General features: G+C 44.3%; 2 protein-coding genes across 2 annotated transcripts; both read left to right on the top strand.

Moving 5' to 3' along the window:
• The first annotated feature begins 2226 nt into the window (after positions 1 to 2226).
• On the top strand, positions 2227 to 6686 carry htra3a (HtrA serine peptidase 3a). Its single transcript, XM_041934233.1, has 10 exons — positions 2227 to 2650; positions 3367 to 3475; positions 3787 to 4009; positions 4348 to 4545; positions 4706 to 4738; positions 5582 to 5726; positions 5789 to 5839; positions 5919 to 5976; positions 6129 to 6224; positions 6518 to 6686. Exons 1-10 carry the CDS (start codon positions 2227 to 2229, stop codon positions 6684 to 6686), a joined length of 1506 nt encoding a protein of 501 aa, XP_041790167.1.
• Positions 6687 to 20371: 13685 nt separating this feature from the next.
• Positions 20372 to 22347, top strand: gpr78a (G protein-coupled receptor 78a). The gene is made up of 3 exons (XM_041934244.1): positions 20372 to 21045; positions 21234 to 21347; positions 22104 to 22347. Exons 1-3 carry the CDS (start codon positions 20372 to 20374, stop codon positions 22345 to 22347), a joined length of 1032 nt encoding a protein of 343 aa, XP_041790178.1.
• The last annotated feature ends 76 nt before the right edge of the window (positions 22348 to 22423 follow it).

The raw sequence follows: 22423 nt of genomic DNA, 5'->3' as shown, positions 1-22423 counted from the left end.
TTTGAATCCTTCTCTTTTGTATGTATTCACAGAAAAGGTGCCAGTTATGGTATAACGACTGCGTGTTACAGCTTTCCTGTTGTCAAACACTGCAGACAAAGGTGTGTTCAGCTGAGCTGAGATGACGTGGGTGTCACAGTTTTCCATACACCTGGAGAGCTATTAAAACAGACTAGTTGATGATTGACTGATGATGGGGGCAATAATGCATCAAGCTATTACTAACTGTGTTTAAAAAAGATTTTGAATCATGTTCTATGCTAATATGATGTTCGACTGCACAGTGTATATCTATAAAATTGAGAAAAGAGGAAGTACTTCACACGAGGTTATTATAATTTACTATAAACATTGTAAAAGTAAAACAACTGATCAAACGCCCACAGAGACCAAGACTCAGCCATCCTATTTGATGAATAGTGTAAACTGCAAATATGTGTTTTCTGTTTGTTGTACCCCGGGGATCAGGCTGACATGTTTTGCCTACTGTACATGTAGGACTGCAACTAACTTGTTGTTGATTGTTCTCAGGCTTGTGATAATTTCTTCTACAATGTCAGAAAATAGTGAAAAAAGCACATCACAATAGTCCAGTTGGCATGTTTTTTTGTTATCGTCTTTAACAATGTCCATAAAGCCCAGAAATATTCTATTTAAAACAGTATAAAATGGTAAAGTAATGCAGCAAATCCTCACATTTGTGACCAAAACAAGTAATTGATTATCAAATGGGTCATCAACAACTTGATTAACTGTGCATTTGTTGCAGCTCTGCTCGCGTCCTACAGGTACAAAAGTGAGGATTTCAGGGGCAAAGCCAGCACCGGTTAGCATAGCTCAACACCCATCACCACCAAATCTGGAGAGGAAACAGACGTTTCAGTTTGATCAGCGGCTGTGTCAACAGTAAGAGGACATGGAGGACACATGGCTTAACACTGCCACCGTGTGGGAAATGTTCCCCATGCTCGACTACAGGCTCAACGTGTGATCTCTTGAAACTCAAAATGCTGTACTTACCTACAGTACACCAAGAAAATGACTAATATCACAACAGCTTACCAGAGGTAATTTCCTCCTGATGCTGTGTTGCATGTTAAGTTCAATAATATCTGAAGCAAAACTGGCCTATATTTTCCATTCTGATTGTCTCAGAAACACACAAAATTAGGATTTTTCATCTATGAAACCAAGTATATGTATATGAAAGTAGCTAAAAAAAAGTGATCGCAGTTTTAGAAGTAGGGTGAAGAAAAGGGCAGTTTGTTTGAACAAGAGCTCCTTTATATTTCCTTGAAAATGATCCTGCTATGTTGAAGCTTTGAGATTTTACATTTTTAAACCTGCAAAACATAGGAGTTGGTAACAAGGCTGAAGCACAAGATACAGAATAGTGCTGTATGATTACTGCACTTAAATGCAGCTACAGACACGAGCAGCAGGTGAGTGTCAACACGACAGTCCTTTTACAGGACAGTAGAGGACAACAGCACGTTGTGAAGTGTCAAAGGAGGAAAAAGCACAGGTGTTACTCCTGACATTAACAATGGTTCTGTTCTGTTAAAGTACGCACAGCACGACACTGAAACTGAAGCAGCTAAATGGGATGCAGCCATCGTTAATTCTATTTTTTTACAGCTGTGCCATGTTTACTTCATACTGTAACACACACATACAAAGAAACCCGGTAGCTGTAAAAGAAATGCAGCCATAACGCTTATTGCCTTCTTTATTTTTTGCATTTTGAGACATGTCCTTTAGAATTTCTCATTCCTTTCAGGTCCATGTTTCAAGATGTCTCTGCTTCAGAGCTAGAGGAGATAGAAGAGGCCCTAAACTCGTCACCCCTGACAGGCTGCTGTTAAATTATGTTGTTGTGTATTTTGTGCCCACTAGATGGCGCGCATTTCATGAGCGCCTCCCCTGCTCCAGCGCGCCTCTGTCTCCAGACACTCATTCACAAAGCTGATGTCCAGGCACCAGGCTGACAACATATGAACCAATGACTCAATGCAGAGATCTTAGAACACGAGCTTGGCAATCACCTTTTAAACAGCGCCACAGATCTGTGGAGTATCCAGTGGAGAGTGTACAAACTTTATTCATTTAGGGTCTGAACACAGAGAAACTGAAGGCTGTTGGATGCTGGGCGGCAATCATTTAATATGATGATTTATGGAATAAATTAGAAATCCATCCGAGCTTTCTGGCGCTGTCAAGATCACAATGCAGCTTCTTCTACTCGCAGCGGCGTTTCTCTTTACGCACGACCTCACCGGGGCAGTGCGCTCTGACAAGTGCGCCTCCCGGTGCGACGTGAGCTCGTGTCCGAGCCCCAGCTGTCCCGGCGGGTACGTCCCGGACCGATGCAACTGCTGCCTGGTGTGCTCGCCGCGGGAGGGAGACCCCTGCGGCCGCAAAAACGACCTGCCCTGCGGGGATGGCTTGGAGTGCAAGCTGCTCCCCGCGGGGAGGCGGCGAGGCTCCAAGGGGGTCTGCCGGTGTAAGATGGAGCATGAAGTGTGTGGAAGCGACGGGAAAACGCACGGTAATGTGTGTCAGATGAGAGCAGCCAGTCGTAAAGCCCAGCAGAAGGGGAGACCAGCAGTCAGCCAAGCGCACAAAGGACCCTGCTCAGCTCCAGGCGCAGGTAGGGCTGCTTTGGGTGGTCAGAGGGCTGCAGCCTGGAGGGTGGAAAAAGGTTTTTGGATGCGGGTAATCATACGAACTCACAAAACACTCCTAAATGAACTGAAAATTGAATATCTGGAATAGAGCTGCAGCAATTAGTCGATTAATTAAGGAGTCATTGTCAGAAAGTTAATTGACAATTTAGTAATCAATTCATCATTTTAGTCAATTTTCAAGCAAAAAACCAAACTATTCTCTGATTTCAGCTTCTTCAACATCAGGATTTGTTGCTTTTCTTACTTTTAGTATCGCGACCTGAACATTTTTTGAAGTTTGGACCATTAGCTGGACAAATAAAACCGGATTTGATCAATTAACAGCTTCATCGATAATGGAAATAATCCTTAGTGGAGCCCTAATCTGGAGTTGTTATTTTTTAATATAATTTTGGCATTCAGGACATGACTGGAGGACAAACAGCCAGCTTTAACAGGTGTGGAGGATCATCCTGAATATGGGTTTCTTTCAGGATACTAATTGTAAAATAGAGTGTTTGCTCCTCCTCCTCAGACAGACAGACTGATCTTCATCTCCCAGTCTTTTACATTTCAGTGGTGCTGCTCTCGATTTGTGATTTAATCCTACAGTTATGATAGTGAATGATGTGGTGGAGGCTTCATTCCGTGTGTGTGTGTGTGTTTATGTTAATGCAGTGTGCTCTTCATGTCAGTGTAGGTCATCATTCCCTGGTCCGCCTCGGAAGCCCTCGCTACAAGTTCAACTTCATCGCTGACGTGGTGGAGAAAATAGCACCTGCTGTTGTCCACATTGAACTGTTTGTAAGGTGTGGCGTGTGTGTGTGCGTGCGTGCGTGCGTGTGTGTGTGTGTGTGCGTGCGTGTGTGTGTGGAGGGACTGCTGTGTGAACGACAGTTTGTCCATTCTCCCTTTAAAGTGGAATTAAAGGCTCTCGTGCTATTGTTTGGGTGCATGCATGCATTATAAGATTGAATTTTAAAAATTCCCAGTGACTTCTGGGTATTGAAGTCTTCAAATTCAAACCCCTTCCTGCCAGAAAGTGGCAAACTGTTCAGACTGGAATATTTCTGCCCCCCCTCCTCATTCCCCATCTCCCGCCTCTCCCCTCTGACTCCAGACACCCCCTGTTCGGTCGTCACATGCGTCTCTCCAGCGGCTCTGGCTTTGTTGTGACCCACTCAGGTGTGATCGTGACCAACGCTCACGTGGTGACCACGGCTGCCGCGGCGACAGGGAGGCCCCAGCTGCGCGTGCAGCTCCACGACGGCGACGCGTACGAGGCCGTGGTCAGAGATGTGGACAGGAAGGCCGACATCGCCACAATCAAGGTCAACCCTCAGGTGAGAGCATCCACACTGAACACAGGCTCGTTTACATCCACGCCATAATAACTCCCCTCACCCTCTTGTCTTTGTCTAAAATTAAGTAATGAAAACGTTATTTTACACATCCTGTAACATCCGTTCAAGTTCTGACAGCTTCCTGCTAGACATTCATGAGGCTGACAGGAACACCTTCATAAACAGCAGCTCTGTGACTCAGAGACGCGGCGCTGATGTGTGTATTCTCACACTCATGTCTCAAATAGCTGCACGGTTTTGTAAGCGCTGAGCTCCTCTTCCTTTCTCTCCCTCTCTGTCTCTTTGCGTCTGTGTGCATGTGCGTCTCCGTGCGGGAGCAGAAGAAGCTTCCCGTGCTGTCTCTGGGCCGCTCATCTGATCTGAGGCCAGGGGAGTTCGTGGTCGCTATCGGCAGCCCTTTCGCCCTGCAGAACACCGTCACCACCGGCATCGTCAGCACGGCTCAGAGGGACGGCAAAGAGCTGGGCATCAAGGACTCAGACATGGACTACATCCAGACTGACGCTATTATCAATGTGAGCTCGCGCGCGCACACACACATGAATATATGCACACTGTCTGCAGCCTGCACACATAGAGATTCTGACATTACTTGTGTTGTATGTGGATTTTTGCATGTGTGTCAAACTCATTGCTGTATTGCTCTGTCTCATATTTCATGGTTTCTATGAGAAGTACGGAAACTCTGGAGGACCTCTTGTTAACTTGGTGAGTAGTGTTGTGATGACATACTGACCAGCCCGGAGGCACGAGGTTTCTGGACTCAAGGATGCAGGCCCACACAGCAGCGAGATTTTCAAAATAAGAATAATTTATTTAACAGAAATCGCTCAGGATGCGATACAAATTAACTTTGGCAAGAAATCAAAGTATAACAAAAAGGGCTAAGGATAATGAAGACTGGAAACTAATTAACTATGATACAAAAGACTGTCTGCATATCAAGACACTCACACCTCTGACACTAAGAGTCAAAAACTTTTGGGCAGTAGATTAGGCTTGAAATTCATACATTGACATTTGATGCTGAGTGTCTAAAAATCTTTCCATAACAGGCAAACAATACATACAAATGCTGTAATGACTCCTTCTTCTGCTCGTCCTCTTCTAATACCACTGTGAGAAGTTGTGATTTTGAACCATATAAATAAAACTGACTCGATTTGATGTATTTTAATACCAATAACAATTACAAACGTATTCAATTTAAAAATGCAATAAATAAATAAATAATTCATTCATTCATTCATATAATGCAAACTGGGATGAATGAAAAAAGCAGAAAAAACAGAAAATTGGCATTTATTGGCATAGCTCAGCTCAAGACCTCTGAATTTTGTTAAGATACTTGGATAAATTCAAAAAGTCAAAACAAAATTTACACATTAACGTTTGCAGTAATCAAAATTATATTTTATCCCCTAATTATTGAACAAATTTCCTCAAATTCTGCCATATTTTTGTGTCTCAGCTTTTATTAGCCGAAATATACACCAACACTCTGTGAGATCCAGTCATTGGGAATATTTGCCGTGTGTGTATTTCTTTCAGGATGGCGAGGTGATTGGCATCAACACTCTGAAAGTGACAGCGGGGATCTCTTTCGCCATACCCTCGGACAGAATCAGCCGCTTCCTCACAGAGTCGGAGGCCAAACACAGCAAAGGTCAGGGGTCAAAGCGTGAGCAGCAGTTCGGTAGAAACAGATTCAGTGTTTGTAGTTGGAGATCCAGTAACCAGCTGTTGTTGTTGTGACAGAGAAGACGAGACTGCAGAGAAGACTCACAGAGGAGCCACAGTCGGATACAGGTGAGAGCTGGAAGTGGAGTTTCCATGTTTGAGGCGATATGCCGGCTTTCTCCAGTTTCAACTTTTCTGTCGTTTTCAGAGGTGTCTGACGTGAAGAGACACTTTTTAGGCATCAGGATGCTTACTGTCACCAAAGCGTGAGTTGTAACATCCACACGCACATATCTGACTCTATATCTCACAAACCACTGAGCTCAGCACTCGTTTAATTTAGCATTGAGTGGAATGATGGTGGATATTAGCATTGGCATTAACATTGTAAGCGTTGTTGTGTTTCTGTGGGTCTCAGTCTAGTAGCAGAGTTGAGGCGTCAGAATCCAGACTTCCCTGAGGTCAGCAGTGGAGTTTTGGTGCGGCAGGTCATACCTGACACCCCAGCACAGAAGTATGTTCACACATGTGTGCAGAAACCCAAGCACACACACACACACACACACACACACACACAATGCACTGTAAGGAATGAGTCACGATTCATCAAAGTAGCAAGAGGCTTATCGAGTGGTTTCATAAAGCTGTGCATTATTTGTGGACTGCTGGGGTGATTTTGAATAAATGATTTCTTGCACAAACAGCAAATGATGACTGAATCAGTCGTGTGTTGTTGGCATGTGACACTGTACCTCGGCCACCCCTGCAACAAACGAGTGACCACAGCGTCTTCCCCCTGTGTTTTAGTGGCGGGATAAAGGAAGGTGACGTTATAGTCAAACTGAACGGACAACCAGTCCAGACCACTGAAGACGTCCGTGAGGTGCTGCAGCACGATCGGCCTCTACTGCTTGAGATTCGTCGAGGCAATGACGACTTACTGTTCAACATCCACCCTCAAGTTATTGTGCAGTGAAGAGCAGGGTTTGTTTTAAGTGAGAACATTTGCAGTCTGATGATGTATGTTTTATTTAATGGATTTCAATGAGCAGAATTTCTGTGCTTTATCACACAGACCCAGTTTGATAAATACGTTTGTTTATTACAATAAAACTTTGCAGATGGAAATATATCTGGCTGTATATGTATGTAGCTCAAAGAAATTTCAGAATAAAAGCTCCCAAACACGGAGCTGCACGCCGGCTTTTCTGTCCAGTCTGTCCAGCAGCTGCTGTCCGTCTGCACAGACGGCAGCTTCGACTCTGTTTATGTCTTCTCGTCCCTCCTCCCTCCCCTCTGCCTTGGAAAGACGTCCTCTTAATTTAAACAACCTGAGCCGACACATAGACACACACATGCAGGCACACACACACACTGAGCAAAGTCCTGGTACTGGAAAAGGCACTTTTATCCTCTCCTGTTTTGGTAATGGAAATTCTCATGCGTAACATTTTCTGAACCTTGAAGCTGAGGACAGAAAATCCTCGTGGGGCTGCTTTGTTGGGGCCTTTTACATAATCCAAAATCCAGCCTGATACTAATGACAAAAAAACTTTGCTTGCCAGCATTTGCTTCAAATGCAACTATGTGCGGCTGACCTGAACAAACACTCTTGAGACGACACAGTCTCAGGACCACATTAGTCTTCATTTGTACCAGTGTTTCCTCTGACAATGACATGATGACCTGATGTGTGGCTGTGTACACACAGCTCATAAACTGCATGCAGACTATCCCTTCCACTGATTTGAGTAAAGACTGTGCCATGTTAGTACTGGCTGCAACGCTGTGACGGGGGAATGGAAAAAAGAAAAGAGGATGGGAAAGAGATCAAGAGAAAAAAATGTGCGGAGAGAATAGTAAGAGACTGCCACAGTGGAGAAATTACAACCACATCAGCCGGTAGGAGTCTTCCTGTAACATGTGCTCCTTTGAGTTTTGTGTGTGTGTGTGTGTGTGTGTGTGTGTCACTGACCCAGTTATTTGAGTGTGTGGCGTTTTCCCATCTTGCCAAGACATATTGTCCTAACAGAGCGCCAGACTACTTCAGCAGGACAGACAGAGTACACAGCTGTTTGCCCTCCACAGACGAAACTCCACGTTAAACCCGCATCACTGAGCTCACACCGAATCCAAACATCCCACATTTCATCACCTACAAAGACCCTCTGTTTCTGTGCTGAGGCTAGAGATGGTCCACATCTGAAGCATCCATCTGCAATGCAATATATAACATAAACAGCACATTTCCCCACAAGGCCTTCATGTTTACACTGAGGATGAGCTCAGCGCCTGTGAATGTATCGCCACCTGCAGGCCAAAAGAATTAAAACCTGGTTTAAATTAAACACAGATTATGATTCCCACACAGGCCACTAGATGGCGTGTTGGGCATAACAATTTGCTCCTGACGTGGCAGCTGATGCTCAGCTCTTTAGAGCTCTGTGTGTATGTGAGGTATATGTAGCTCCTGCAGCAGTCTACTTATAGCTCTGGTTTTTAACTGGCTAATGTTTAAGTAGAGGGCACCATTAAACATCTAAGACCACATGAAGGACTCATGAATGTTGTGCTCACGTAGCGTGACTCCACAAAGCTGCTCTGTTGCAATCATTTCACCAAGCCAGATCTTGTTTTTGCAAACCCTGCCTCTGTCACTGTAAACAGGCCGAGCATGTTATTAATCATAAGACTTGTTGTGTGACCCGCACACCGGAGAGTGCTCGGTGAAATGCTTTCTGTATCGCCTAGAGCCAAGTGCTGCTTGCTGGAGGTGTTATCATAATCATACAGCTGGAACTGTGCTGTTGCCCTGTGGCGTAGCAAACAGCACTTTAAGGACAACCATGGCACCACTCACTGAGCACTGAGGTGACCAGTAATGACCACACTCACCAAGCTGCATTGTCAATCAGCTGTTTTGAGATTAAAGGTCATTTACAGTAATAGAAAGACATCAGTGGACATTTGCGGTGGGTATCTAGACCCTCAAACAGTGAGGCCTTTCCAACAGTGCTGGAATGTAAGTACATTTACTAAAGTGCTGTACTTAATTACACATTTGAGGTACTTGCCTATTCTTTTCATGCCACCTCTTTACTACACTTCAGAGGGAAATAGTGCCCTTTAACTTTTGTTACTGCTTACTTCACCTTACTAGTTTTGTTCAAAATTACCCAACAGTTACACAAGCACAGCTGGCGTCTGGCTGGCGTCTCTGAATTAATCATATTTCATACAGAATGATTTCACGGTTCCAGCTTCACAAATATGAAGATTTTCTGCTTTTCTTTGCATTACTTCCATAATTTGGATTTATTTTTCAATAATTTTGAGTAAAAGGCTCCTTTTTGCATTACTGCATGTGTAATGATAATCTAATGATTTAATATATAATAGTATAGCAGTCACAGGGGACTTACTTGAATAACACTTTCATTACAGGACTTTTACTTGAAACAGAGTATTTTCACAGTGTGGTAGACGTACTTTTACTCAAACAAAGGATCTGAATACTTCAAACTGAATAACCATTTGCATATGATTGAACTATGGATTTCTCTCAAAACGTGACTTTGATTGTTGCACATTTGGTCATGAATATTCAGTGTTAAAGGGAAAAAACACACGCTTTAAGAACACAAATAAAGCCGTCTTCAACTCGAACTCAGTTTTGTTCATGTGGTCTGTATGCAGCCTTGCTTCTTCTCACCTCCTGGCTCTGTTCTACTCTGGGAGGTGGGTGGGGCAGGGTCCAGGGACCTCAGACCTCCAGGAAAGGCATCCATGAGGTATAATGGACCTTCAGCTCGGTCACATGTTTTCATGAGGCTCTGCTCATCATTCAGAGAGGGAGAGAGAGACGTAGAGACGGCCTACATAATGCCAAGCTGTGAGTCATCCATGACCCGAGAACCTGGTGACATTCTGTGTGCCATTAACAGCCTATAATGGATGCAAATCAGACTCGCTCTGCTGTTTGCAAACAAGCACACATCCACACATGCATTTTAAGTGGCTAATATTAACCCGAGACGGAAGCATCTGCAATTAAGGAATAGAAATACTGAGCTGGTGATCTCTGATAAAAAACAAAACCCTCCTGGTTTTGGCAGTTGTGGAACATTTGCTCAAACAATGTACTTTTACTTTACTTGAGTATTTCCATGCTTTATACTTTATACTGCTTCACTACATTTCGAACAGAAATATTGTACTCGTTATTCCGCCACCATTTATTTGCCAGTGATATTCGACATGTAAGAAAACACCTAACATTATCATACTGACTGTAAACAAGGAACATGGCAAATTCCCCCCAAAACAAAACAAACCAGCCTTTACGACTTCTGTCTTTCATGTGGAAAACTCCAATCACGTGCAAAGAACGCAGGTATGTAGGTATGTAGACAGGCAGGTGGACCATCCAATCATTACATTCGGGCTGAATGAAATGATTGGACGAGCTTATGACAAGCCTGCAACAGCCACAGACAGCAGCTTTTGATTTACAGATTGCTGTTGTGACGTAAAGAGAATTTAAACAAATCTAACAAAAAACTGCTTCTAAAACACGTGACCTACACTAACTTTAACACAAAATGTGATCAACAAACATGTTACGATGTAGGATGAAATGGACCCTTCTGCATAATGAGTACTATTACTTCTGATACTTACATGTATGTAATTTCTTGGCGTGTCCCAATCAAAACGATGCAAAGCAAAGACGCAGTTTGACGACGTTGTGAAGTAGTTTGGGATCATGGGAGTTGTTGTCTCCGTTGTTAAACAGCCACCACTGCTGGTGAAAATCTGATGTGACTCGAGCACGGCGAGGTGATGTATTAAAGTTTCATTTACATCATGTTTAGTCGCATTCGCTGACTTCCTTCCTTGCTCTGTGATGTATCTTCTAGTGTTTCCTGTGTTTCCCTGAAGGTCCAGCAACTACAGGGGTTTGAACATTAATGGAAACATTTGTGATAATGTAAGTGCATAACAACAAAATGCATAACATAGGTCTGGTCTGGTCGTTTTTAGACATTATAAAGCAGAAATGTGACATTTTGTGCATTTAAAAGATATTTTGATGCTTTACTTTAATAAAAAAAAATTGAATTCATGATTTATGCTCTAGTAAAACTTCTTCCTAACTTCTTCATTTTGGATGCGTGTGTGCCTCTGGTGTCTCACATGGCGTAATGGAGTGAGTAACATGAGACCGGGAAATGCTCCAATAAAAAAGTGCAAAACAGTAAATTTGAAGTATGAGGCTTCAGTTGAATTTCTAGTCTACGGTGAAGCTGTGAGTTGGTGGATCTTTGGAGCCACGCAGGCTGCAGACCGGGGCATCTGGCATGGCAGCAGAGCTATAGACAGATTGGACTCAATTAAAAAAAAAAAATCCTGTTAAACTGAGGCATTACAGTAGTACAGGCCCTAACGACTTCCATCTGTCTCGAGTCCAACTCTCACTGCGTGACTCACCGCCTTACTGACCAGAACTGCTGTGGGAAACTTACTGACGAAGAGGAGAGAAGAGGAGAGAAGAGAAGAGGCGAGAACCTTTGAAAGTCTTTCAACCCACCACACACACACACACACACACACACACACACACACCTTAGCATACAGCATATTACAGCTAAAGGCAGCATCTCTCACACTGCGAGGCTCCACAACTGGACAATTAGTCTCGGGAAAAGCTAATTAGATCCATGTGCGGCTGTGTTGAGTACTCTCCCTGGAATCTATACTGTGCCCCCGCCTCCACAAATGTAATGAGATAAATACATTCCAGTGCAAAGCTGTACATGCAGGGAGAGTCCGTGCCCATTCAGATGACGGCTGTGACACAGAATCTTACATTTTCCGAGGGCCGTGTTGTTTTTGAAGATTTAATGAGAGCTGAAATTCCCAGCATTCCTGGCAAAGTATGATCTGCTTATGATCCCAGTTTTTCTCTGGAAGCTCTCCGTCTGTCCACAGTCATTTCAGAGTAGTTGTTGGACAGAAGAGAGACGCTGCGTGACTCTGACTCTGTTGTTTTGTCTCTCTGTCTTTGCTCTTTGTTCTTTCAGTCCAAACAACTTTGTGGGGGTGATTATACAGAAAAGGGGGGGCAACAGAGGCAATATAAAAGCAAAAACAGCGCTTGACTTTTACTTTCTTTCTATATATGAAGCGCATGTGCACATGTGCCAACATAAGTGCTGAGAGATGGTTTTCACAGTTTTTCTGTCTCATCTTTCCTGGTCTACATTTACCTTCTTACTTCCACACCTCGTCTACTGCTCCTTCACAACTCTCATTCTCCTTTTTTCCTAACTGAGTCTCCACGGACTGGTTTTGTGTGGTCTCTAGCCCTCAAGCACTGAAGGTAAAACATGAATTCAGTGCGTGCAGACTGTGCAGAGGACACCGTGCTCTCTCTTACTCTTATTTCTACGTGTGAATGTGGCTGACACTAAATCCCCAGGTAAGGGAGTTGTTTGATATTGCGGTATATCTAAATATTCTCGCTCCTGCGTGTTGAAAGGGATGGAGTTGATCCATTAGACATCCAAGTTTTGAGGCAAATTCAACCAATCCGCTCTGGTTTTATTTTGTTATAGTTCCTTTTATTATAATCCACATTTAAAGGCATGCAAGAGACCACAGGCAGGCCAGCTTCTAACAGATGACTTATAGTGTATTATTTTAGCTGTATCTTCAGAGGCTATAATCATTGTTTTGGTTTTCTGGCCCACAACTTCACTGTTTTCTGTTTTGGTTCACTCTCACTGCTCTCACACAGCTAGCCTCCTGCTACCTGCCCAGCACCAGACGGCAGACAGACACAGTCGGCGACTAGCTGGAGAACACTCTGGAGCCTCTAGCAGCTAAAAAAACAGATATTTCCCTCAGGAGATGGTGGAGACCAAAACGGAACTAAAAGGAGAGTGCTCATTGGACTCAGTGTTGTGTTTAGTCCACAGCTCGTTTCCCTCGCTTCCCAAGTGGCCAAAAAGAAAATCAGTCATGGAAGGTTTAAAGGAGCAGTTCACTATGTTGGAAAACACAATTATTCACTTTCTTGCTCATAGTTAGATGAGAAGTTCAATACTATTTTTATATCTGCACATTGACAATGCAGCCACAGCAGGAAGACGAGAATAAGGAGGAGAAGCAGTGGAAACGGGTTAGCCTGGCGCTCTTTAAAGACTAAAGCTGACTAATGAACAGAAATCTAAAAACAACATGTTGTTTTACAGGAAGTTACATGCTGTAGGCCGAACTAACTATTTACAACCAGCAGCAGAGCAGTGACTTGTAAGACTTGAGACTTTTAACATAAAACCGCAGATGATCATTTATACATTTCCCTTTTTGTTTTTTGTGCATGTTAAATAGTGACCTTGGGATCTGTTGGTAGGCAGATTTTTTACTTTACTTTGGAGAGAGTCAGGCTAGCTGTTTCCACCTGCTTCCATGCTGGGCTAGGCTAACTGTCTGTGGGTGTAGCTCAGTACTCAGTGCCTGCACATGAGAGTGGCAGCAGTCTTTCTTGTCTAACTCTTGGTAGAAGCATGAATAAGCGTATTTCCAAAGACGTCAAGCTATTACTTTTAGATTAAAGTATTTGTCAATTTGTCATTTGGGGCTCTGAGCAAACCTGTTGAACAAAACTCTGTCAAAACAGAGACAGAAGCCAGTGCTTTGCTGTGGTTTTACACAAATTCCTCAGATTTGGATGGCCTCATATACACCCTGCTGAGGAAATGAGACAAACACGCACACACAGACACACACACACACACACACACACACACACACAGACACACACACACACACACACAGACACACACACACGCACACACACACACACACAGACACACACATACACATAAACACACACACACACAGACAGACAGACAGTCACACAGTAAAGTGAGGCCAGAAATTCTTTTGTCAGGGATCCAGTGATAGCTAAATCCTGTGAGCCCTTCCTCTGTCTCTCAACTCCTTCTTTCTGGCAGAGTGCTGACTCATGCTTTCTACTCTCAACCCCCTCCCACCCTCCTCTCCCTCTCTCTCTTTTTCCTCTCTCTCTCTTTTCCCTCTCTCTCTCTGTCTCTCTCTCTCTCTGTCTTTCCTCTCTCTTTTTGTTTTTCCTCTCTCACTTTCCTCTCTCTCTCACTTTCCTCTCTCTCTCACTTTCCTCTCTCGCTCTCTCTTTTTCCTCTCTCCCTCTCTCTCTCTCTCTCTCTGTCTTTCCTCTCTCTCTCTGTCTTGCCTCTCTCTTTTTGTTTTTCCTCTCTCACTTTCCTCTCTCTCTCACTTTCCTCCCTCTCTCTCTTTCCTCTCTCGCTCTCTGTCTTTCCTCTCTCTCTCTCTCTCTCTGTTTTTCCTCTGTCTCTCTCTCTTTCCTCTCTCACTCTCTGCCCCCCCCCCTCCCTGTACTCTGTGTCTCTCTCCCAGTCTGCAGGCTTTTCCCCTGAACTGCTCTTTTTTCTTAGCGAGGCATATCTGGGGATTTTGAATTATTCAGCTGCATTTCCTCATCTTGTGACCTCTGCATGTGTGTGTGCGTGTGTGTGCTCACATTTAAAGGCCATCTTATTGTAAGCGTGTGTGTCGGTTAAATTCATGTGTTGTGTGTGTGGGTGTGTTAATGTGTGTAACCAGTTTTAGTCACCCTCCTGCCTGCGCAGTTTATTTGCTGTTTGAAGAAACAGATTAATTGCCTCATAGTGGAGCTGTATAGCTGGCTAAGTCTCTTAATGAGAATAAAGCGCGCTGTGCTGCAGCTGGAGGCCCAGGCTGGAGGATTCTGTGGGTAAAGTTTGGCACAAATACAGATACTAACATTTTACTGTAGCTGGAAAAGGTTCCACTTCTTGAATATTTCGATTTTGTTGGTTTGTTTTACTGACAGAATAGGGGTATTTATTTGTTAACTCCGACACTTTATGATGCAGTTTCACCACTATCACAGGCAGTGGTGGTCATATTCCTGGTTTGCAAGAAGTGGCAAAAATAATGCAGTTTTTTTTGGGGGGGTTGCAGCATCTAGAAGTGTCTTTTCCATGTTTAAAAGGGGCTTTGAAAGAAGATGTCTGGGGTACACATTTGTGAAAATAAACAACAAGCCAGCCAAGGGAAGCAGGAACTGTAGTGTTGGATAGCTGCAAAGTAGAGGACCTTATGTTCTCTAACGGCCTGAGTGGGTGCCAGAACTGTCATATCTAAAAACAAGAAGCTTCACACTGGATTGCAAAGACAATATGAATCCAAAACAGGCCCAGAGGACAGATAACAATAAGAAAATGGCCTATGAACCATAACAATTCTGACAATTTCAGTTTTCCAGAAACTAATACATTGTTTTCAACTTCGTGACAATGCACGTCTTTCTCCCACCAGTGGTAGGATTAGACAATGGATGGTCGATCGATTGTTGGTCCATCAGTCACTCTGTCTGTTTCCCTATCAGAGGATTTCATGTTAACAGTTCAGTCAAGAGTGAGACATCTAACACTGGCCAGATGGAGGCAAACAAGACCAATTCAACTCAATTAAAAATACCTTATTCATCCCTCAAGGGGTAGCTTGAGGGAGGTGTTTGCAAGCACAGGTACACACAAACAGTTCAACTGAACTGATAATTTCTTGCCCTGTGTCTGTCTTTATGGATAAAACCAATCTTCCTTCTATTTGTTTTCCATACAGGTGACCTAAAACACATGGTCGAAGACATGTGAAGGCTCGCTGATACTCAGATATGCCTTTTGGGGACTCAGTCAGCATTAACCTCTGTGAAGGACCTCTGTGTATTGAAAATGCATTTGTCATGGTCCTGGCCTAGGCTCCAGTGTTTGCATCACTCTCTGTCCGTCTGTCTGTGCTTGTTGTGTGTGTGGGCGTGGCGATCCTCCTGTACACCTGTGACCCATCAACTCCTCCTGACTGCAGCAGATAGCGCACCTGCTCCTCATCATGTCATCAGCTTTCAGTGTTTAAACCCTGGTTCTCCTATCGTGTGTTACGAGATCATTTAAGTTGGCCAATGTGCTACAAATGCAAAGGCCAAGCTTTAAGGTTTGTCAGCGTTTCCCTCGTGGTTTCTGTCGAATGTTGTGTTTTCCTGCGCCTCAGGTTCATATCCTCCTGTGATCTCTGCCTGCCTTGCACAGCATCCAGCAGTCTGTCCTGCAGCTGACAACCCAGCTCTCTCCATCCCAGGCCATCTTCACCATGTGGATCAGCTCTCCAAATCACATTCCTCATCTTTTCTAATAAACCTACACTGAACTGCTACAAATGCTGCCTGTCTGAGTCCTGCTTTTGGATCCTAAATTTAGTCTCCCATAACAATATTTTCAGAGCTGAGGTTAACAGCACCTTGTAATGAAATCAGTTCTGATCTTTTTGACAAAAGGATGTAAACAACTACATGAGAGAGTTAAAATACTTCTAATAATAGAGGAAGAAAACATTGTCAAGTTCACCAAGAGGCAGCAGAGAGGCTGCTGAACCTTTTTCCACAATGACATCTGTCTTTTCACTTAATCTCACGCTCATCATACTTGATCTCGCGGTGATCAGAAAAGCACAGCAGCAGCGAGCGTGCAAAAACTTGACTGCACAATTTGCAAATGAAGGGAGAACATATTCTAAAACATCTAATTGCAGAAAACAAAGCAGATTGATTGCAAAAGGCAGCCAACTAACTGCAAGCTTCACTGCCAAATCCAAACTGCAGATGGTCTGCATGTGCACGCGAACAGATAAAAAGTGAATTCCATTCAGCTGATGATAGACTATACTCATGCTGAGCTATAGTACATAAAGCAAAATTAATATTATGGATTGACATTTTCCACATAATTAATATACTTTGACACTGCAGGGAAGCAAAAGTTAAATATTAACTACAACTATAAATTAATAGTATTGCTATTGGGGACATTTCTGACCTTTTTACAGTATATTGTGGTGTGCATGCTAAAAGCGTCCAGATCTAGTGGCAGTACACATGTACGTTTCCTTCTTAGTTCACTCAGGTTAGACAGCTATTGCTCAAGTTATCATCAATAGCGTGAAAACGGCGCCTCTCACCTTTATATCATTACACACTTGTACACACTCATTCCCTCAGCCAGGCTCCCACACTGTTCGCACGTGACTGAGCGGGAGATAGAGCGAGCGAGAGAGGCAGGGAAGGAAGGAGCGACGGAGAGCGTGGATGAAAGTGAGTCTCTGTGTGTGTCTGGACATGTGAGTGTCTGTGTGAGTTAGTGTTTGTGTGCGGAGCGTTTGCTCTGTAGCTCACAGGGCTAAGACCTATTTATACACCCACTCCCACGCTCGAGAAACGCTCACCCATGACATTTGTTTCCATTCTTTCCCTTCCTCACATCGTCTTCTCATCCCTCCTCTTTCATCATGTCTCGTATTCGTTTCACATTACCCTCGTCACCATCATCCCTTGACAGGTACAACACTGCAGGGGTATCACCTCGACGAAATGTCTTGCTCTCAGGTCTTTCAAGTGTAGAATTGAAGTGAATAGAGCAGACAGATCAGGGTCGCCGCTGCCAAAAGGGTGCGATTCTCTTCTCTCAGCCACTAAGAGCCTTTAGTCGAGCTGTGGCTCAGGATGAGGAGTGCTGAGGTTGTACTCAAATGTGAATTTTGGTTTAAAATAGATACCTTCTTCCTAGGAACCAAGCCTCAGGATGGCCGCGGTTGACTTGTGTGCAGTATGAGGATGGAGGGATTGAAAAACAGATGGATGCCTGGGTTGGCGGACAGAGACTTAAGGCATTTTCTGGGTCAAAGGGAAAGGAACAGGGGCGAAGCCGAGGTGATGGGAGAGCTCCATGCTGCGTTGCCGACCGTGGGAATGGTGACGTTATGTAATGGCACACACACTCGCGGCATACACACAGAGTCATAGAGCCAGGGGCGGTGGCTTCGGGGGAAGTCTGATGGACTCCTCGCCTGCTAACGGGACTTCTTAAGTGCTTCTGCCATCAGCATTCTGTCGCTTGCATAACAGCCTCTCCAGCGCTGGGAACCCAGAGGAAACACGTGATCACTGAGAGGGTTCCTTCTGGCTGAGGGGTGATTTCTCATTCCCTCTCTTCCTCTTTTTCTCCCTCCTTTTCTGTCTCTCTTTCTCCTTCTTAGCAACAAAGAGGTTTTTCCTTAACGGCAAAAGCCATTAAGTTAACACGTTCAGCTTCTGTTGAGGAGCCCAGGATGACAGGAATAGAACAGAAAAGGGCAGCCTGTTAGGTGCATTACTACATATACTGATAAATGTGATCTTCTCAGAACCTGTTAATGATTGAATATAAATGGGCTCATTGGGGACAGCAGAGATAAACAACATCTGGCGAGCTAAAGGGAAGAAAAGCAGCGCAGTCCACCTTCATGCCCATAGACAAACAAACTGTACATGATGCGTACATGCTGAGGGAAAAGCTGCCCACGCATTCACACACACTAGCTCACTCGTGCTTGCATGCTTGCAGAGGTGATATCTATGGAGGTTTTAAAATGCCTCAATAAAAACCAATCGAAGAAATAAAAGCAAAACACATTGCTCTGTGAAACTGTCCTCCCAAGAATAATGACAGCATCAGCTCCATTTCAGGAAGTGTCCCATAACAATGTTTATGTTCCAGTGACAAAGCCCTCCGGCAGCTGTAGTAATTACAACAGGAGCAAGGGAAGAAGTCAGGTGACGGAGTCCATGAAACAGATTTATTTTGCAGTGATTTCTGCATGGACAAACAACATGCCATTTGATTAGAGGACTTGTGTTGAATGCATGTCCTTTTTATTTACAGTTTTTTATGTTATTTATATTTTTATAAATGACAAATATGTTAAAAAGGGTGATTATTTATCTTTTTGTTTTTAATTATGACATAAATTTTCCATGCAACATTCAAATGAAATCAGAACACAGGGTGTACTGGATTTCACTGTATATACTATACAATACTAAACGCAGAGAACTGTCGTTAGTTTTCATGGTGAAGCACACTGTCAGCGCCAAAATGTAAAACAATCGACTGTCCGATCGGAGCTTAGGAGCACGATCATGCAGCATGAAGAATTGATGTCGCAATGACGAAAAAAAAGGTCATTAATTTGTCGAGCTAAATAATTCTCCTTCTCTCTTTTTTTTTACATGTGTTTGTCAGTGACTTAAGACTCAAATACATCAAACAATGTCCATTGTATTTCATTGTATTCTTTTGTTTATTTTATTATTATGGAGGCATTTTAAATCTTCCATAGAGAGAACACACACACACACACACAGATACACACACACACACACACACACACACACACACACACACACACACACACACACACACACACACACACACACACACACACACACACACACGGATGCACAAAACATCTCTTCAAAATCATTGTCACCAGCTTGTCTAAGGGTTGAATTTTATGTTTTTTATCATTGTTCTTCCTCATCATCTTCTTATTATTGTTGCTATTATTATTGTTATTATGAAAAACCTTCTGGAAAAGCAAGAGCAGGCATCAACCATTTTTCCATCCACCAGTCCTGCACATGTCCATCCTCCCCCTTAATTTTCTTTTCAGCCTCAGGTTCCACCCTTCCTCTCGTAATTCATTCGCTCTCTCCTTTCTCCAACCTGCGCTTGTGATGTAAATTACGGCGAACACTGATATTTTCAGGACCTGTATTCTGATGAACACGCTGTGGCTAATGCCTTCTCACAGGCATTTGAGGGGAGATCAACAGAAATCAGCTCTGAAGAAGTTCAAAGAGTTATGAAGCCACCAGAGATTTGGTGTTGCTATGGAGATGAGTGATTCTCTCCTCGTATCTTCATGTGTGTGTTTGTGTGTGCATCTCTTACTCTTTGTGTGTGTGTGTCCCTGTGGTCACAGCTTAACTGTTGCTATCTAAAGGAAATCAAGGATCATATATTTGTGTGTAATACATATACAGTCTCTGCCACAAACACATTCCACAAATTAATAATATATTACCAATATTTCTTACATATGAAGCAGTGCCACGCACAGCTCCACAGCCATCAGTCAGGGCTTTTGTGCAAAAACAAAACCTCATTTTGGGGGGTAGAAAAGTGGGATTTGTGTGCAAACACCATGCCATCCCCGTCTTTGATATTAACTCCTGCATGCATGAATATTGTTCAAGCGTCACATGAGCCAGCAATAGTCTGCACGTGCGGGGCGCACGGCATTGCCAGCGAGAGAGGAGGCGCTGGATAGTGCGCATGACCGAGAGTAAACACAGAACAGTTGGCAACCTGAAGTCATCACTTCCATAGGTTTTCACTTCGGGCTGCAGGAGGGTGACTGCTGGAGAGATGTAAAGCACTCTCTGTCATCACCTGGCAGCTTAAGCAGCGTACTGCGCGTCTGAAAAGCAGCTCGTGCCGCTGACTGACGCTGACGCTTGCCGGGCCATTTCAGCACCGGACAGCTCTCCCCGCGTGGAACGTGCTCCCAAGCGCGCTCCTGGCGTGCGCGCCGAGGGGATGACAGTCGGTCACAGCTGGTGGGGGGCACGGACAGGGAGCATGGCGCACTCTCCACAGCATCCACCCCACAGCCGCCGCTAACGCCGAGACTCGAGAGATGAGCATACCGGAGTTCCTACTGGAAGTGTCCATCGTGGTGATAGCTGTCGTCTCGCTGCTAACAAACTTGTCAGTGCTGCTATGTTTCACCCAGAGCGCCGAGTTGAGATCCCACGTGCCCGGCATCTTCATCCTGAACCTCTCCTTCTCCAACGTCCTCCTCACCGTCGTCAACATGCCCGCCACGTTTCTCGGAGTGGCCGAACGCGCGAAGCCTTTCGGGGACTCGTTCTGTCGGGCTGTCAGCTTTGCGGAGACTTTCCTCACCACCAACGCGATGCTGAGCATGGCCGCGCTGAGCATGGACAGGTGGGTGGCGGTGGTGTTTCCCCTCAGTTACTCCAGCAAGATGCGCTACAGGGACGCTTTGCTGATCGTGGCGTACTCCTGGCTGCAGTCTCTCACCTTCTCGCTGACCCAGCTGCTGATGGACTGGGGGGGTTACAGCCACACGTACGCCTCGTGCACTGTCCACCTGGACGGGGAGGAGAGGTCGCGGCTGGCCGCCTATGCCACCTTCACGGTGCTGTTCCACGGCAGCAGCTTTGCGCTCTGCCTCCTCGTCCTGTGCTTCGCCTACCTGAAAGTCCTGCGAGTGGCCAGGTCCCACTGCAAGAGGATAGATGTCATCACAGTGCAGGCTCTGCTCCTGCTGGTCGATATTCACCCCAGGTAAAGCATGCTGGGAATCAAACTTTGAGGCAGTTGAAGATTTAAGTTAACTTCTTGTTGTGTCTTCCTGCAGTTTTGCTTGTTTCAATGGATACAATTCTTGCCGCGTTGTAATGATATGTTATTTAGTCTGTTCATATATTAGCTGTCATGTCAGACATTAATTAATCTGTGCGTCCGTGTGTTAGTGTGAAGGAGAGGTGTCTCGCTGAACAGAAGAAGAGGAGGCAGCGCGCCACTAAGAAAATCTGCGTCTTCATCGGCTCCTTCATCCTCTGCTTTTCACCCTATGTTATAACAAGGTAACAGCCGGCTGTCCAGCTTGCTGCCTCTTTTCTGTCACAGGGTTTTTAGATGCCAGTTGGTTAACTTCCCACAGGACCTGTCTGTCTATATATGCTCCCACAATAAGGAAGGAAGGAAACAGTGCATTCCTTTCCTGTGTGTGTCTTTGATACAATGGGTTTATATTCAGGGTGTCCTTTTTGTGCAACTGACAGTTTTACTGAAGCACAGAGACTCAACCCAATACCCTGAACCCACCAGTGTGTCATTAAAACAGGAGAGCCGTGAAATGTTTACCTTAGTGGAGTTTTTTTTTTCTATGTTACAATATGAAGGAGTAAAACTAACTACAGCTTCAAAATCAGGTTTAACCAACACCTCTCAAAGGCAAAATTTAAGCATCATATGTTTTAATAAAGCTACATTTACTGCAGGGATATTGCAATGAATTGAATTGTTCATATCTGTGCATCTGTAACCAAAATATAAACCCATTTTTTAAAGTAATCGGCTAAAATGTATGAAGTTCATTTAAAAATTTATTATAGGACAGCTAATAAAGATTGCTAATATGCAGGCATAATGGTCTCTGGATGCCCATTTACACAATTAAGTTTCTAATCAAGTGTTTGTTTTCATAATCATGAGAAAATAAGTGATAATTATGAGATACTGAAGAGTGTCTTTTGTTGATTTGTGGATGAGAGGGATGGACTTGCATATCGAGTAGCTTGGGCCAGCTAAAGTGACTTCTGCTTGTGTTCCTCCTGCAGGTTGGTGGAGTTGTTGCCCTCTGTGCACGTCCCCCGGTACTGGGGCATTGCCGCCAAATGTCTGTCCTACGCCAAGACGTCCAGCGACCCGTTCGTCTACTGCCTGCTGCGGCAGCAGTACAGGAAGGTCCTGGTTAGCATCATCAGCCGGGTCCTGAGAAAGGATCAGTACTTGCTGTCCGTCCACAGCATGAGCAGCACGCTGGACACCACAGATGACAACTGTATTGCCAGAATTACCTGAGCTTGACGTGCAAATATTTAAATGGTTTCAACACCTACATGCCATCTGCACAAAAGGTCAGAGGTCAGGGGCAGCC

This window comes from Chelmon rostratus, chromosome 3, assembly GCF_017976325.1.
Source record: "Chelmon rostratus isolate fCheRos1 chromosome 3, fCheRos1.pri, whole genome shotgun sequence".
NCBI classification, from domain to species: Eukaryota; Metazoa; Chordata; class Actinopteri; order Chaetodontiformes; family Chaetodontidae; genus Chelmon; species Chelmon rostratus.
This window is presented reverse-complemented; position numbering and strand designations above follow the sequence as displayed.